Raw genomic sequence first — 13605 nt, 5'->3', positions numbered from 1 at the left:
GACTTAGCCGATGCCGTGCCGACGGCTCATTACTCCTCAATGGCTCGGGGGTCCCTCTGCAGGTGTCCCTTTTTGACAGCCTCTCCCCGGAGGGCCGGATAAGTGGACGGCATCGAGCACGCGTCGCGTTACCTTTGTCTGTGCCCACTCATCATCGCATCGTTTTGTCGTCGTTGGCTACACTGCACCCTAGATGTTTTTGTACAAATTTTGCACGCGAGACATCACAACTTTTAGTGCACACGAACTTTTCGTACAGATTTGTACAAAATTTTGTGCAACTTCGTACAAAAATGGCGGAAAATGTGCAGTTTTTCGTACGAAAATTGTACGAAAATTTCGTGTGCGCAAAAAAATGTGATGTCTCGTATAAAATTTTACATAACATTTAGTCTGTGTGAGAAATAAAATTTTGGGACTTAAAAGGTAACTCTGAGAAAAAAATTGCCGAAGGTACCTTTCGGAAATTCCGGAAATTTATTATTCTGCTAAGTGTGGTGAACGCGTTATGAATGCTCTACACTCTTTTTTTGTCCAATGCACCCCACCAAAAATTTGTAAATTTATTATGGTGATAATTTTCTGGTAATGTTGTTACCTCGTTTGGATTTTTTTTAACCTTATGGATTGTTGAATTTCTTTTGTATTATGGTGCAGCAGCCTTTCGCCGTTAGACAGTTGGAGTCCGAGAGTAATCCACGGAAAAAGTCCAATTTGAAATTATTTTTTTTCGTTTGCTTGACTCTGTCGCTTCCGACCCGTTGCAGAGTCAGTATTTACAGAGTGCAGCCTGGATCTAGCCGTGGTATTATTTTACGAGTGACTCCCTCTCGTTTTCGCCCGGGGTTCGTCGGCTCCGCGTTTGACGAGGTGGACAGTTTGGAAAGTCGCCCCAAGTTCAAGTCTCACGCAGCCAGGGTTCGTCTACATGTAACTCAATGTCTTCTGTCTCTCTCGCACTCACTAGCAGTCCTTAAGGAGCAACAAGGATTACGTAATTTGTGGACGACCCCCTAATTAATTGACAGTCCCCGCCCACGTGGCAGTGTGCCAGTGCGGTCCGGGGCCACTTTCGAATTACGAAAGCCTCTCGAAAGAAGAAAACTGCTTGAAGAAACAAACTGACGCTTTTCTTAAACTTTTTTTGGGTGCAGTCGGTGTATGGTCGCGGGTCGCCGCGCGTTTTCGCCCCCCTCCCCCGCCCCGTTTGATCCCGACGACTAATTCCAAGTTGAGAATGGCAACTTTTATGCCGGAACCTTTAAATGTAGCGAAGAAAAGTTCCGCCGAACTGTCTTTGCACCGGGCCAGGGCCAGCCAGCCCCTCACAGGGCTTAGCTTATCGTGCGAATAACCAACGTTGGTTTTTTGCCCGGTCTGACCCACTGCCGGCAGCTTGCCGTTTTGTTCGGTACTCGGGATGCGACGGGCCGATCGGGCCCATCCATCACACCACGGCCGCCGCCTGGTCACCTTAGACTTGACCAGAAACAATCACACGCCTGCCTGCGCTAACCGAGTGACCCCTCGGCACAGCGAGTGGACCAGAGCCCAGTTCGGCCGTTCAGACGTTTCGAGCTCAGTGCATAAATTGCACTCGAATCATGCGTATGATGGTATCATTGGATTCCTCGTTCAAAGAGCATTCCATTGGCGGGGCCATGCCTTTGAATAGACTTGTGTTTAACGAATTAAGCTCAAAACTTGGCAGGGCCATGCCGCCGCCCGCGCGAAGAGGCGGCAGCAGAGGGAGAACGCCGTGCGGGGTAGGCAATACAGACGGCTGTGAGACACCGCTGCGCTGCGGGCGAGTATCCCTCGACTCGCAGGCGCGCTGCGTGGCAGAGCCGCACCGCGCTGACGCTCTCGGACCTAGCCCTGCCCGCAGACTGATTACGAGAGTCGTTTTCGTCGCTCTGTCTCTCTCGCACCCCTGCGCATAGCGCCCCATGAGTGCGACAGAGACAGCGACAGGTGCGCCGACGCAGGAAGGAACGCGGACACGTCTCAAACTTGGCCCACATATCTCAGCGTGCGTCGTCGCCGCGTGGTCACTCGCCCAACTTCTTTTATTCATTCGTCCATTTCCATTTCCTTGTCGTTGTTCTTTGCGGTGTGCGCGGCGGGCATGCGGTAGTAAGTGTACCTGTGGACCGCGGGATTGTCCCACTTTATGGATGTGTTGCAATCGCAATGTAACGACTGTCGTAACTGGGACCCGCGCTCCCTTCCCTCTTCTCTCCTTACCCTTTCTCCTCTCTCTCTCTCTCTCTCTCTCTCTCTCTCTCTCTCTCTCTCTCTCTCTCTCTCTCTCTCTCTCTCTCACGGCGCGCAGTCCGCGTGTGACGAGCGTTTCACGGCCACTTGGACTGGCGATGACTGATAACGATACAGTGCAGTGCGTTGCATGCTTCGCAGTGCGGACGTGATGATTGCAGACACGCCCATTCGCTCCCCGACACTGCGAGCCACTCCGGCACGGCCGCGGTTTTAGGGCCGCGACACACTGCCGTGCTGGGTGTGCGTTTCCGGTTCGATGTGTCTCGAACTGGACTCGAAACAGACACGCGGTGCACAGTGGGCCAAAACTCTTGACGGCGGACTTGATTTCGCCCTGTCTCTCTCGCACCCCTTCGGCTCGCCCCACGAGTGCGAGTGAGACGGAGCGACTCGGCGGCCTTCATTTAAATTTGGTTTCTGGTGATATCGGTCGAGTTTTATTTGGATGCGGCCCGAGCCAAGGCCTGGCCGTGCGGCCAGCAGACTGATTCCGAGAGTCGTTGTCGTCGCTCTGTCTCTCTCGCACCTGTACGGCTCGCTTCATGAGTGCGAGAGGGACAGAGCGACGAAAACGACTTTCGGAATCGGCCTTGCAGGACGGCCCGGGCGAGCGTATTGCGAGCCACGCGATTGTTGCCAAAGATAACAAGGCGAGAGTTTGCGGAAAAAGACTGTTTTGGGAGTTGTCCATCCGTGTGCCCCGCCGTGCCGCGCCCCGCCCCGCCCCGCTGTCGCTGGAGTCCGGAGTGGGGCATGCATTATGCATGCCGGTAGTTTGCGTGCTCGCCGGCCGCATTGACAGCCGATCCCCGATCGAGATGCCTTCCTGCTAAATGATTCTAGATGAGTTGATAGCACAGTTGAAAATTTATGCGTCGCTTCTTTTCCTCGTCTGTAGTTTCCAAAGGGATCGGGCTTACGCATGACCGCAGGCCTCAACCCGGGTCGGTTTACACTAGTTTGAAAGTATTGTACCTAATTGGCGAACTCTTGCTGTGCTTCCGTGGTGTATCCAAACCGTGCTGCAACACCCGCTTGTTGTTGTTTTTTTCACTCTCTTGTTTTTGTTTGCGGGACCCAAATTGTCCCTCATCTCATTTCAAAACAGGTCGTGTGTTTTCCGCTGTTTCCTCGGCGTCGAATAAAAACGGAACCGATCTCTTGGTCGCGGCGTGCTGACGGGCACGAGTCGGGGCAACAAGCACGCCATGCCGCGGTGCGCGTGTTGGACTGGCCAGGGGCGGCTCCAGCAAACTGATTCCGAGAGTCGTTTCCGTCGCTCTGTCTCTCTCGCACTTATTGGGCGTCACGTGCAGGTGCGAGAGAGACAGAGCGACGAAGACGACTCTCGAAATCAATCTGCTGAATGATTATTCAGAAGTGGCCATGTCTCACCTTGTGCCTGCCTTCAGGCGCAGTGTCGTACATTGCGCACCTTCCGGGCATTAACACCTTCACGTCGGTGTGAGACCGGTGTTCTCGTCCACAGTAAAAACGTTACCTGGTTTTCCCAGGAAGCCTATGGGAGGGGCATAGGCAATTTCCCCCGGGTGGAAGGATCTGCAGTTCAAGTGTAGTTTGAACTCAGTGGAAAAACTGCAGTATTGGAACAGTACTATGGATTCAAAAGTAACTGCAAAAGTATTAGACTTGAGAACCTCAATTCATGTGCATTTGTCACAGACTTTAAACTAATAATAAATTGTTCTCCTGGTCTTCAGCCTTACTACAGAGCGCCTCTGCAGAAGGATTTCAGTTTTGACTTAGTTTAAATTATAGTCACTACAATAGATATGAAGTACAGAAGTAAGTGCAGTTAATGATTAGTTCTGAGACAGTTAGACTGCATGATAGTGTCGAGATTAGAGAGTGCAGAGAATCTGAAGAAAAACTGCAGTTTTAACTGAGTTTCCCTGCTAATGCCACCGGCACCAGGCCTTATTATGTGGTCACGTTGGGTGGATCACCTTCCCAGGCAGGCGGCGTAGACCAGTGGATAAGGCACTTGGTCCGCAACCAAAAGGTGCGAGGTTCGATTCCCCGCAGAAAATCTGATTTCATCATCAGACAATAAGGAAGTTGACCATGGAAGGTCGAAGGGGGCAGTAGAATCTGACAGAAGTAGGAAAATTGAACGTTCAAATTCATTTTTAACACGTATTTTTAACACTACACTTTAATTTTATTCTTCCTTTAAGTGAATTCTGTAGGTGTAACTATGATTTCACTGCAGTGTGAAATTGGTATAAACTGTAGTCAAAACTGTAGTTGGGCGAAAAAACTGGTACTTTTTTTGCAGTTTTACTACACTTTTTGTACAAAATTCTATAGTCTTTTTGTAGAAATTTACGGTTACAGAATAGTTTAAACACAGAAAAATCTCGGCTTTTCTTCCACTTTTTTTATAATTCACAGTTACTCTACAAATCAAAGAGTGTACATGGTACGCTCTTACTGGAGCATGCCTGCAAGCACGCTCTAGCTAGTGCATGCCTGCCAAGCATGCACTAACTAGTGCATACATGCCATGTACACGCTAACTGAAGCATACATTTACTGCATAAGGGATAGGGAGTTTTTTGCATCAGGAAGCGTGTACATGGCATGTATGCACTAGTTAGTGCATGCTTGGCAGGCATGCGCTAGCTAGAGCGTGCTTGCAGGCATGCTCCAGTTAGAGCATACTATGTACACTCTTTGATTTGTAGAGTACTTTAAACACAAAGTTAAGTTCAGTAAAACGCAAGTGAAGAAGTGCTGTTTAGACTGCAGATCCTTCCACCCGGGGATCCAGGGAGTTCTTAAAAAAAAAAAAAAAACAGGAACCGTTTTTACCGTGCCCCTCGCTGCGATTTCCCATTCCTTTAATTTCACTTCGGCGCGAAGGTGTTAACAGATATTTGACCGAGGGGCATTGCCCCTCCCCCCTCTGAGCCGCCACTGGTGTTTGTCCTCATGCGTTGTTCAAACAGCCCGCCGCGACGCTCGCGCCCAGGTAAGCCTGGGCTACTATATCGTCCGAATAGCGCGGCATGGCGCCCGCCGCGCTGATTGCTGCTCTGAAAAAAAAGCGTGTTGCGAAATGCGCGCGCCGGTCCAGTTTTGGCGCGAAAAAGTCCTGCTGCCCCGACCTGTCCACCACCGAGGCCGGCCCGCCTGATTCCGAGAGTCGTTTCCGTCGCTCTGTCTCTCTCGTACCTATATGGGACGCCCCATAAGTGCGAGAGAGACAGAGCGACGAAAACGACTCTCGGAATCAGTCGGCTGTATCGCAATGTTTGGACAGCTGACTGGTCACATTGTCGGGAGTAATAGCATGATAATGCAGGGGACGGAGCTTTCAAATGTTTTCCTATGCCAACTTTCTTTGCAGTCACTTTTTCTCATTCTTTTTTCCTTTTTGTATCTGCATTCGTTTAGTTGGCACTGGCCTGCTGCCCCACTCTCACGGCTGTGGTTTCAGGCCTCGCCATGCGCCGACCAGCGACTGGCCTACACTTTCAAAAAACTTGGGCTTGAAATCATGCACGTGGGGACACGAATTTCACTTTCCAAGTGATGCCTTCTAGGCGTTCAATATAAATGAGTTGCAATGAAATTTGAGCTATGCTACTAAGGTACATTTGGCGCTGTCACAGTACCAAGCCAAACTTATCCTTGTCCACCAAGCCTTTTTGGGGTTTTACTCTACAAATCGAAGAGTGTACATGGTATGCTCTAACTGGAGCATGCCTGCAAGCACGCTCTAGCTAGCGCATGCCTGCCAGGCATGCACTAACTAGTGCGTACATGCCATGTACACGCTAACTGAAGCATGCATCTAGTGCATAAGGGATAGGGAGTTGTCTGCATCAGGAAGCGTGTACATGGCATGTATGCGCTATTAAGTGCATGCTTGGCAGGCATGCACTAGTTAGAGCGTGCTTGCAGGCATGCTCCAGTTAGAGCATACCATATACACTCTTCGATTTGTAGAGTACATCGTAAGATGCAAACGAAAAGCTTCGCAACTCGGAGATAAACCACGTCGTTACGATGCTTGCACCAGTCACTTCGTCAACTGGGAAAGGAAGCCAGAGTGTTGTTGAGACTGGGCAGTCAAATCGAAAATATACCCATTAATTTTTGTATTGTGTAATTGATTTTTTCTGAATTCGAAGGAAGAAAAGAAAGTTGAATTATCATAAACAGTTTACAAAAGTGCGGCAGGAAAAAAATAACAATTTTCACGACTAAAAACAAATATTTTTCCGTACGACAACGTGTCCTAAACAGTTTAAGTACAGAGTGAAAAAGGTTTCCAGTTACCGCAGGAACTCCCTGATCGGCTATGTCTTTCACACAGGTTTCCCGGGAAAACCAGGAAACGTTCTTACCGTACACGGCAAAAATAATAACAATTGTCAGGACGAGAAATATATATTTTTGTACGACGACGGGGACATTTTCCGGCCCCTTTGTCTGTCCCCGGCGAGGGGCGAGAGAGGCCGCGCACTGCTCAACGGCCCAAACGGCCCCTCGGTGACCCTCAGGCCCAAGTTAAAGGAAGACTCGAAACAAACAGCAACTCGGGGCGCGTATGTACTTCGGGGGGGTCTTGTCCTGCGCGGGGTGGGTCGTGCGGACGGCTCATATTTACGACCTGCTGTGCGTGTGATGCATATTCCCGATGGCCCGGACACTTTCGCGCTCGCGACTCGCGGCGTCTGCAGGGACTCGACGCCAGGGCCGCGAACCCGTTGCGTCGCACCACTTAGAAAACTGTCACGCACGAAACGCCCCGCGGTATGCTCGCACACTGCCAAAATAAATATCGCGACGTTCCCTCAACTTTGGTGCACCATGAAGAATGTGCCTTGTGGCGTGTGTCGGCGAGGGTGATGGTGGTGGTGGGGGGAACGTTGTTGCGAGATTTTCGACACCTGTCCGACCCGAATTTGTTCCCACGCTTAAAGAATAAGCGCCAACCTGCTGACATACTGGTGGGACCAACTGCGTGTGTGTGTGCGTTTGTGTGCATGTGTGTGTGTGCGCGCGCGCCTAGCGTGTGAGAATTGAGGTGAGGGTGGGTGTGTGCGTGTGTAAGGTATGGTCGGCAGGTCAGTTCATACACGCCACGCACACACATACAGCACCTACACGCTCACACAGACTCACACAGAAACAAAGCTGTGCACTCATCGCAACTTTACAGCCCGCGAATACGGTGTGCCGGGAGATACTTTCGCCGGGGAAAATGAGTACATTGGAGCGGGTTAGGGGCCGAAGCGTGGGCGCGGGCCGGGCCGCGGGGGAGGGGGAGGGGATGGGGAGAGGAGTGGGTGCGTGGCGGGCCGCCAGTGATGGGCGAGTGAGTTGGTCCGGGCTGGTTGTTTTAGTAAGGGTGGCCACGGCGCGCGCCCCGCCCCGCCCCGCCGCGCCCCGCCACGCCACGTGGGGAATTGGGGGGTGCCCGTCCTGCCCGCCTGGGTCCGCGGTGTGGGGGCGGACCGTGGAGGGGGACGGGGCGGGGAGTCGGGTTTATGATCTGTCTCAATCTGGATTTACGATTGCCGCAAAAATGGGAGAGGGCATTGCAAGCCTCCGCGCGGTCCAGGCCGGGCCTCGGGCCGAGTCGGTAATGAAGAGGAAAGGAGGGGAGAGAGTGAGGAGGAAGGGAGGGGAGGGGGCTGCGTACGCTAGGCGTCGACGGCGTCCTCGATACATCGAGTGGCTGTCCACCTGATTATGCAAAGCAAGTGCCCGCCAGGCAGGCAGTGACGCCCCGGTCGCTCTGTCTCTCTCGCACCCTCACGGAGCGGCCCGCGCGTGCGAGAGAGACAGCGCGACGTCGTCGGCGTTGTTGCAATCTGGTGAGGCGGCGCCATCAGGTGGCGTATAGCTAGGACTGCCAGGCGCAGCCCTTGGCGCAGCCAGGCGGTCCCGGTGTCGTCAATAAGTTGGCGAGCTGCTTGCGAGCGTCGCTCTGTCTCTCTCGCTCTCAAGGGGCGCGCCGTGTGGGTGCGAGAGAGACAGAGCGACGAAAGCGGCGTTCCGGACCAGCTCGCTGAGCCTCCGGGCGGTGCGGGGGCGTCGCCCCGCTACTCCTTGGCCTCCTCCACGTCCTCGACGTCCTCGACCCCCTCATGCAGTGCCGGGGCCTCCTTGTTTGTCCATTACCACGCACACGTCGCGGACGCGGCGCGGATCCTCGCAGGGACTAGTCGAGGGCGGCCGGGGCAGACTGCGCGATTAGCTGCCACACACACACACACACACACACACACACACACACACACACACACACACACACACACACACACACACACACACACACACACACACACACACACACACACACACACCGTGTAGCCGGTTAGGCTACAGTGTACCTGCAATGCCTGATGACCAATTTATGCCCAGATTATGCGCGCCGTGTAAGGCTGCTCCGTTACACGTGTATGCAAGCAAATGAGCAGAAACACTCCCTCCTCCCCCTCCCCCTCCCCAGCCCGCCCTGGCTCGCAGCTCGGGCCGGGTCCGCCCATGGCGGGGGCCCGGTGCCTGCCGGACGATTCAGAAGATCGCTTAGTCGCTCTGTGTCTCTCGCACTCCAACAGAGAGCCCCATGAGTGCGAGAGAGACAGGGCGACCCCCGACCTGCCCCGCGTGAATGGACTGTGCAGTGGCGCGGCCTGGCTCCGGCTCCGCGGCGATAAAGTTTGGATTTGATTATTCTCTCTGGTTATCCGGCCGTCCGTCCGCCCCCACGCTGCAAGTGGCTGCGTATGGCTGCGTCGTACGGACCGGCAGAGTAAACACACGTTGACCGCTCTTGCTGTTGTTGTTGGGCCTTCGCGGCCTTCAAGTCGAAAGGGCATGTGTGTGTGTGTGTGTGTGAGAGAGAAAGAGAGGGGGGGGAGGATGAGAGGAGAGAGGGGGTAGAGAGACTATTGGAGTTATTTGTGTGCGTGTGTAGGGGTGTGTGTGTGTGTGTATGTGTGTGTGTGATATTCACTGGAGTGATGTGTGTGTAAGTACACGTACCTGTCCATGCTCCTTTCCGGGAAAATAACGAGGGCTAATGGTGCAGTGTGTCGTCGTCGTGGTGGCCACCGCGCGTCATCGGTGGAAAAGGAAAGGGGGGGGGGTCTAAAAACTCGGAGACAAACAGGGAAGGTGTGCGTGTGTTTGTTTAGCATTTCTGTCGGACGACGTGGTCGATGAGGACGCAGCTGATGTACTGCGGCGACGAGACGCGCGTGCGGGTCGAGTTGGGCCCCGGCGCCACGGCCGGGTCCACGCAGACGCGCAGCCGGTCCTTGCGGTGCTTGAACAGGAGGCCGCGCCGCGGGTCCGGCATCACCTGTGGTTCAAATATTTACAAAAATGCATTCGTGCACGAAAAATAACGCGTAGTTTGAAAATTCACCGGCCCCGCCTCACCTTGAAGTTGTTGGTGGACTTGCAGCGCGCCTGGTCCATGCGCCAGTGGTAGAAGGCCAGGTCGTTCCTGGCCGGCGTGAGGGTGCGCTCGCCCTTGAAGTAGGGCACCCAGTTCTCCCTGGACAGCCGGTCCGCGAAGTCCACGTACCCGGACAGCTCGTAGCCCAGCGAGCTCACCATGTGGAGGTGGATGATGGTCTGCAAGCAGTGCAGGCACGGCGTGCCAGCAGTGGGCCAGAAGACCGGTGGAGGCGGTCAAAATCCCGGACGCGTTTTGAGCTGCACAGTCGCCAAATGGAACTCAAACCGAACGTGTGACACCACCAATGGATTGCTCTCCGAACGAGGAATCCATTGGTAGGAACACACGTTTGGTTCGAGTCGTGTTGACGCTAGTGCTGAAGGCACCTCTAGAATCTCAGCCCCCCCCCCTCCCTGGACCCGCCACTGACGCGGGGGTGTCGCGTGGGCGTTTGCCCGCCCGTTCGTTGACTGGCGTGATGGAGTCTGCACTATAAATCGCGGGCCGGCACCGCAGGCCATAGATTGGCTGCCTTGCAGTGATGCAGGCCGCGGCAGGTGCCTCGACCGCCTCCACGACCGCCCTGTTCCAGCCCCGCCCCCGCCCGCCTCGTTCCGCGCCGCTCGCCGAGGGATCCCTTTCGCGGGGGCAGACGACCGCAACCGCGCTGCTCCGCTGCTTCGAAGCCTGGAAGCCTCGATAGGCCGGCCCCGGGCATGCCGGCAGGCTGATGGAGCAGCGGGCTGTTTAAATGGACAGCCTTGCCCTGCAGGCTGATTCCGAGAGTCGTTTTCGTCGCTCCGTCTCTCTCGCATAGGGCCGCATAGGCGTGTAAGAGAGACAGAGCGACGGAGACGACTCTCGGAATCAGTCTGCTGGAGGCCTGCAGCCAAGTCCCGGAGCCGAGGTCTGCAGCGAGGCCTGGCGCCTGCGGCATTCGTTCCCATTAGTCAGCCCCTGGTTTCCCGGCCTTCTTTTTGCCGTGTGTAATTCGCGCTCAAGAGGTGTCTCCTCTGCTTATCAACGTCACAGACTCGCGTAAAAGGGTGACCGCGCTTCGAACACCGAAATGACACGGTTCAGGCATCATAAAATTTTGATGCACCAAAGCTCAAGGGCGTGCATGGGTATGCATCGACAGGATTGAAGACATTCTCGTGCGGAAAGTTAGCCTATAAATTGTAAAGCTGTCAAGAAAAGACTATGATCTTCACAGTGTACTCAACGTCGGCTGAAAATCTGGCCTGGAACTGAGCAGTTTGGCCGTTTGGCGAGTGCAACGGATACGGTCCGCGACCGCCGTGCCTCGCCACGCCTCGCCTCGCGGGGAGCCGTGCCGCAATCAGCGAGCCCTGTTCAGTTACAGCTCGGTCGGCGCGTCGCAGCGGCCGGGGATTGGCGGCGAGCGCGTCGGGGCGGGCTGGCTTCTCATCAGGCCGCCCCGCCCCGCCCCGCCCTCGGCCCACGCCGATCGGTTGCATTAATTAATGCGTGCCAACCAAGGCGCCTCGAAGACGAGCCCTCCCGAGGGTCGGGTGGTCGGGTCTAAGGCCCCGGCTTGCCCAAGCCCCGCCAAGCACTGCCAAGCCCCGCCGAAGCTCTGCCAAAAACTGCCCAGGTCTGCCTAAAAAAAGCCCCAAGCTTTGCCAAGAAGCTCCAAGCCTGCCAAAACCCTCCCGGGATCTGCCAAAAAACTGCCAAGCTTTGCCATAAACTGTCAAGCACTGCAAAAAACTGTCAAGTACCGTGAAGCAGTCCCAAGCATTGCAACGTAATCATTGAGATACGTAGGATAACACTTGAGCGGCCAAAAATGAAATCTTAACTCATCCCCCGCCCTCTCCCCCAAAAAGCTTATAGGTATTTACTGCAAATCCTGGCAAGTTTCCTATTGCTCAGTTTTAAATACATGAAAATCGGATTTTTCTTTAAAAATGCCACAATTTGTCGTCTTTCGCCGCCGGAGTGCCATAGACTGTGATCTTTGTCTCTTAGAAGGCAAAAACAGGCCGCCACTGGACAAGCGAACTCGCCAATAGATTTGTAGTTTTCCATAGAATGAGGATTTTTTGTTCTACTGACCGCCAGCAGCCCCACACGGTTGGCTCGCTCGCGCTGCGCCAGCTCGCGAGCAGCGGGTCCGAGAGAGGTGCCGCTGTTGTCCTCCAGGTACTGGTTGCGCGTCGGGTACAGGGCCTCGGTCACGGCGCGCAGCCGCTTCAGGAACTGGCCGCGCGTCAGTGTGTTGCCCGCGCTCCTGGAAAAAGGGGGTTATTTTCAAAAAAATCGTTTTTTCATCTTAAAAAAAAATTGTTTTTCATTTTGCTTTTCGTTGCTTTCTCCCTCTTTTTTTTGCTCTGTTATGTTGTTTTTGGCTCTGTTATGTTGTTTTTGGCTCTATTATGTTGTTTTTGCTCTTGTTGGTTTTCCATTTTTGTTTTTGTTTTTGACCTTTGACTCCTCGCCAAGTGTGGCCCGGCCCTCCAGAAGGGACTGGCAGCGCGTAGTGGTGGTGGTCGTCTTGACAGTAGTGGCGGCGACCGATTGGATGGCCCAGTGGCCCAATGGCCTCAGCAGGCGTCCTCTCTTTTCTCTCTCTCTCTCTCTCTCTCCTCTCTCTCTCTCTCTCTTCTCTCTCTCTTTTCTCTCTCTCTCTCTCTTCTCTCTCTCTCTCTACCGCGGTGCTGTCCGGAATCAGTCTGCAGGCCCCTTGGATGGGGACAAGTGGCGGACGGAAACACTGCCGCCCAAGACTGCAAAACGACCCTTTCCTGTACGTCGCTTTTCGGCCCGAATTGCTCTCTTTGTGACTCAGGACCGTCAGGAGCACCGCCCCGAGATGGAAGGAAGGCCGCGAGCAGGCAGGGCGGACAGACAGACAGACAGGCCGAGGGACACAGAGAGACAACAGTGTGGAGGCCGCACTGTCCGCGTCGAAACGCACGCCTGTTTTGTTTCTGAGCTTCGTCATTTGTATCCAGGATGAAAAATCTCAAACTTGTTCCCCCGGGCCCGGTAGATAAAAGACGCGTGACGGCCCTCCTCTCTCTTTTACCCCTTTCCCCCCGAACAGTGGAGCAACAACGCTCTCACGGCGGTGGCGCAGGCGACAGCCACATCGCTGCAACTAATGCAGCCTGGAGCTGGAGCTGGAGCACACGGGAAGGGGACCTTTTCTGGAGCGCGGGCGGCCGAGGGCGGCAGGGGGAACACATACGTCCAATGGGGGCACACTTGGCGCGAATCAAATTCGATTTCACGGACACACACCCACACATACACTCGTACCCCCGAACACACCCACGCTTACACACTCAACACACTTGCGCGACACTCCACAAGTCCCCCGGGCCCAGAAAAACAGAGAAAGAAGCTGAAAACGCTTCTATTGACCGGATACGGACGGGGGAGAGGAGAGGGGAAGGGAGAGGAGGCAGAAGGTGAGAAGAATAGAGGTGGGATGATGGAAAACTATATTGCGGATGGCTGCAGATCGGGGCGGAAACAACGAAGCGAAAGGGAAGTCTTGGCGGGAAAAAGGTGTGATGAGCGCGAGGCGTTGTTGGGGGACGAGTGTGGGGCCTGGCGAGGAGCACCCTCTGATTAGAGGCACACTGTTGCAGTGTTTTTCTGCAAAGGGGTGGGGGCCGGGCGTTAATCTGGAGAGAGAGAGAGAGAGGGGCGAGGAGAGGAGGGGAGAGAGAGAGAAAAGAGAGAGAGAGAGAGCGGGGTGCGGCACCTTTCGAGAGCAGCAGCCGCGGCAGCAGCGGGCTCCGCGGCACTGCGAGAAAGTCTTCGCGGAAGGAAAAAATCATTCTCGCCGAGTGACAAAGTGGGGCTGATCATAACATTTTCGCGAGGCTGCGCGTTAAAAATGG

At 54.5% G+C, this 13605-nt stretch overlaps 1 protein-coding gene across 1 annotated transcript in view; it reads right to left on the bottom strand.

Annotated features, from left to right (window-relative positions):
- Nucleotides 1–9454: 9454 nt before the first annotated feature.
- LOC117639717 (cilia- and flagella-associated protein 299-like) overlaps nt 9455–13605 on the bottom strand; it is a 9286-nt gene continuing 5135 nt past the window's right edge. Inside the window, exons 3-4 of the mRNA XM_034375593.1 lie at nt 9706–9903; nt 9455–9625 (exon numbers count right to left, since the gene is read on the bottom strand). Coding sequence (XP_034231484.1) covers nt 9455–9625; nt 9706–9903 — 369 coding nt within the window. The remainder of the gene's footprint in view (nt 9626–9705; nt 9904–13605) is intronic.

This window comes from Thrips palmi, unplaced genomic scaffold (assembly GCF_012932325.1).
Source record: "Thrips palmi isolate BJ-2018 unplaced genomic scaffold, TpBJ-2018v1 HiC_scaffold_11, whole genome shotgun sequence".
Taxonomy (NCBI): Eukaryota; Metazoa; Arthropoda; class Insecta; order Thysanoptera; family Thripidae; genus Thrips; species Thrips palmi.
Note: the sequence above shows the minus strand (reverse complement) of the source record. Positions and strands in the feature narration are given on the sequence as shown.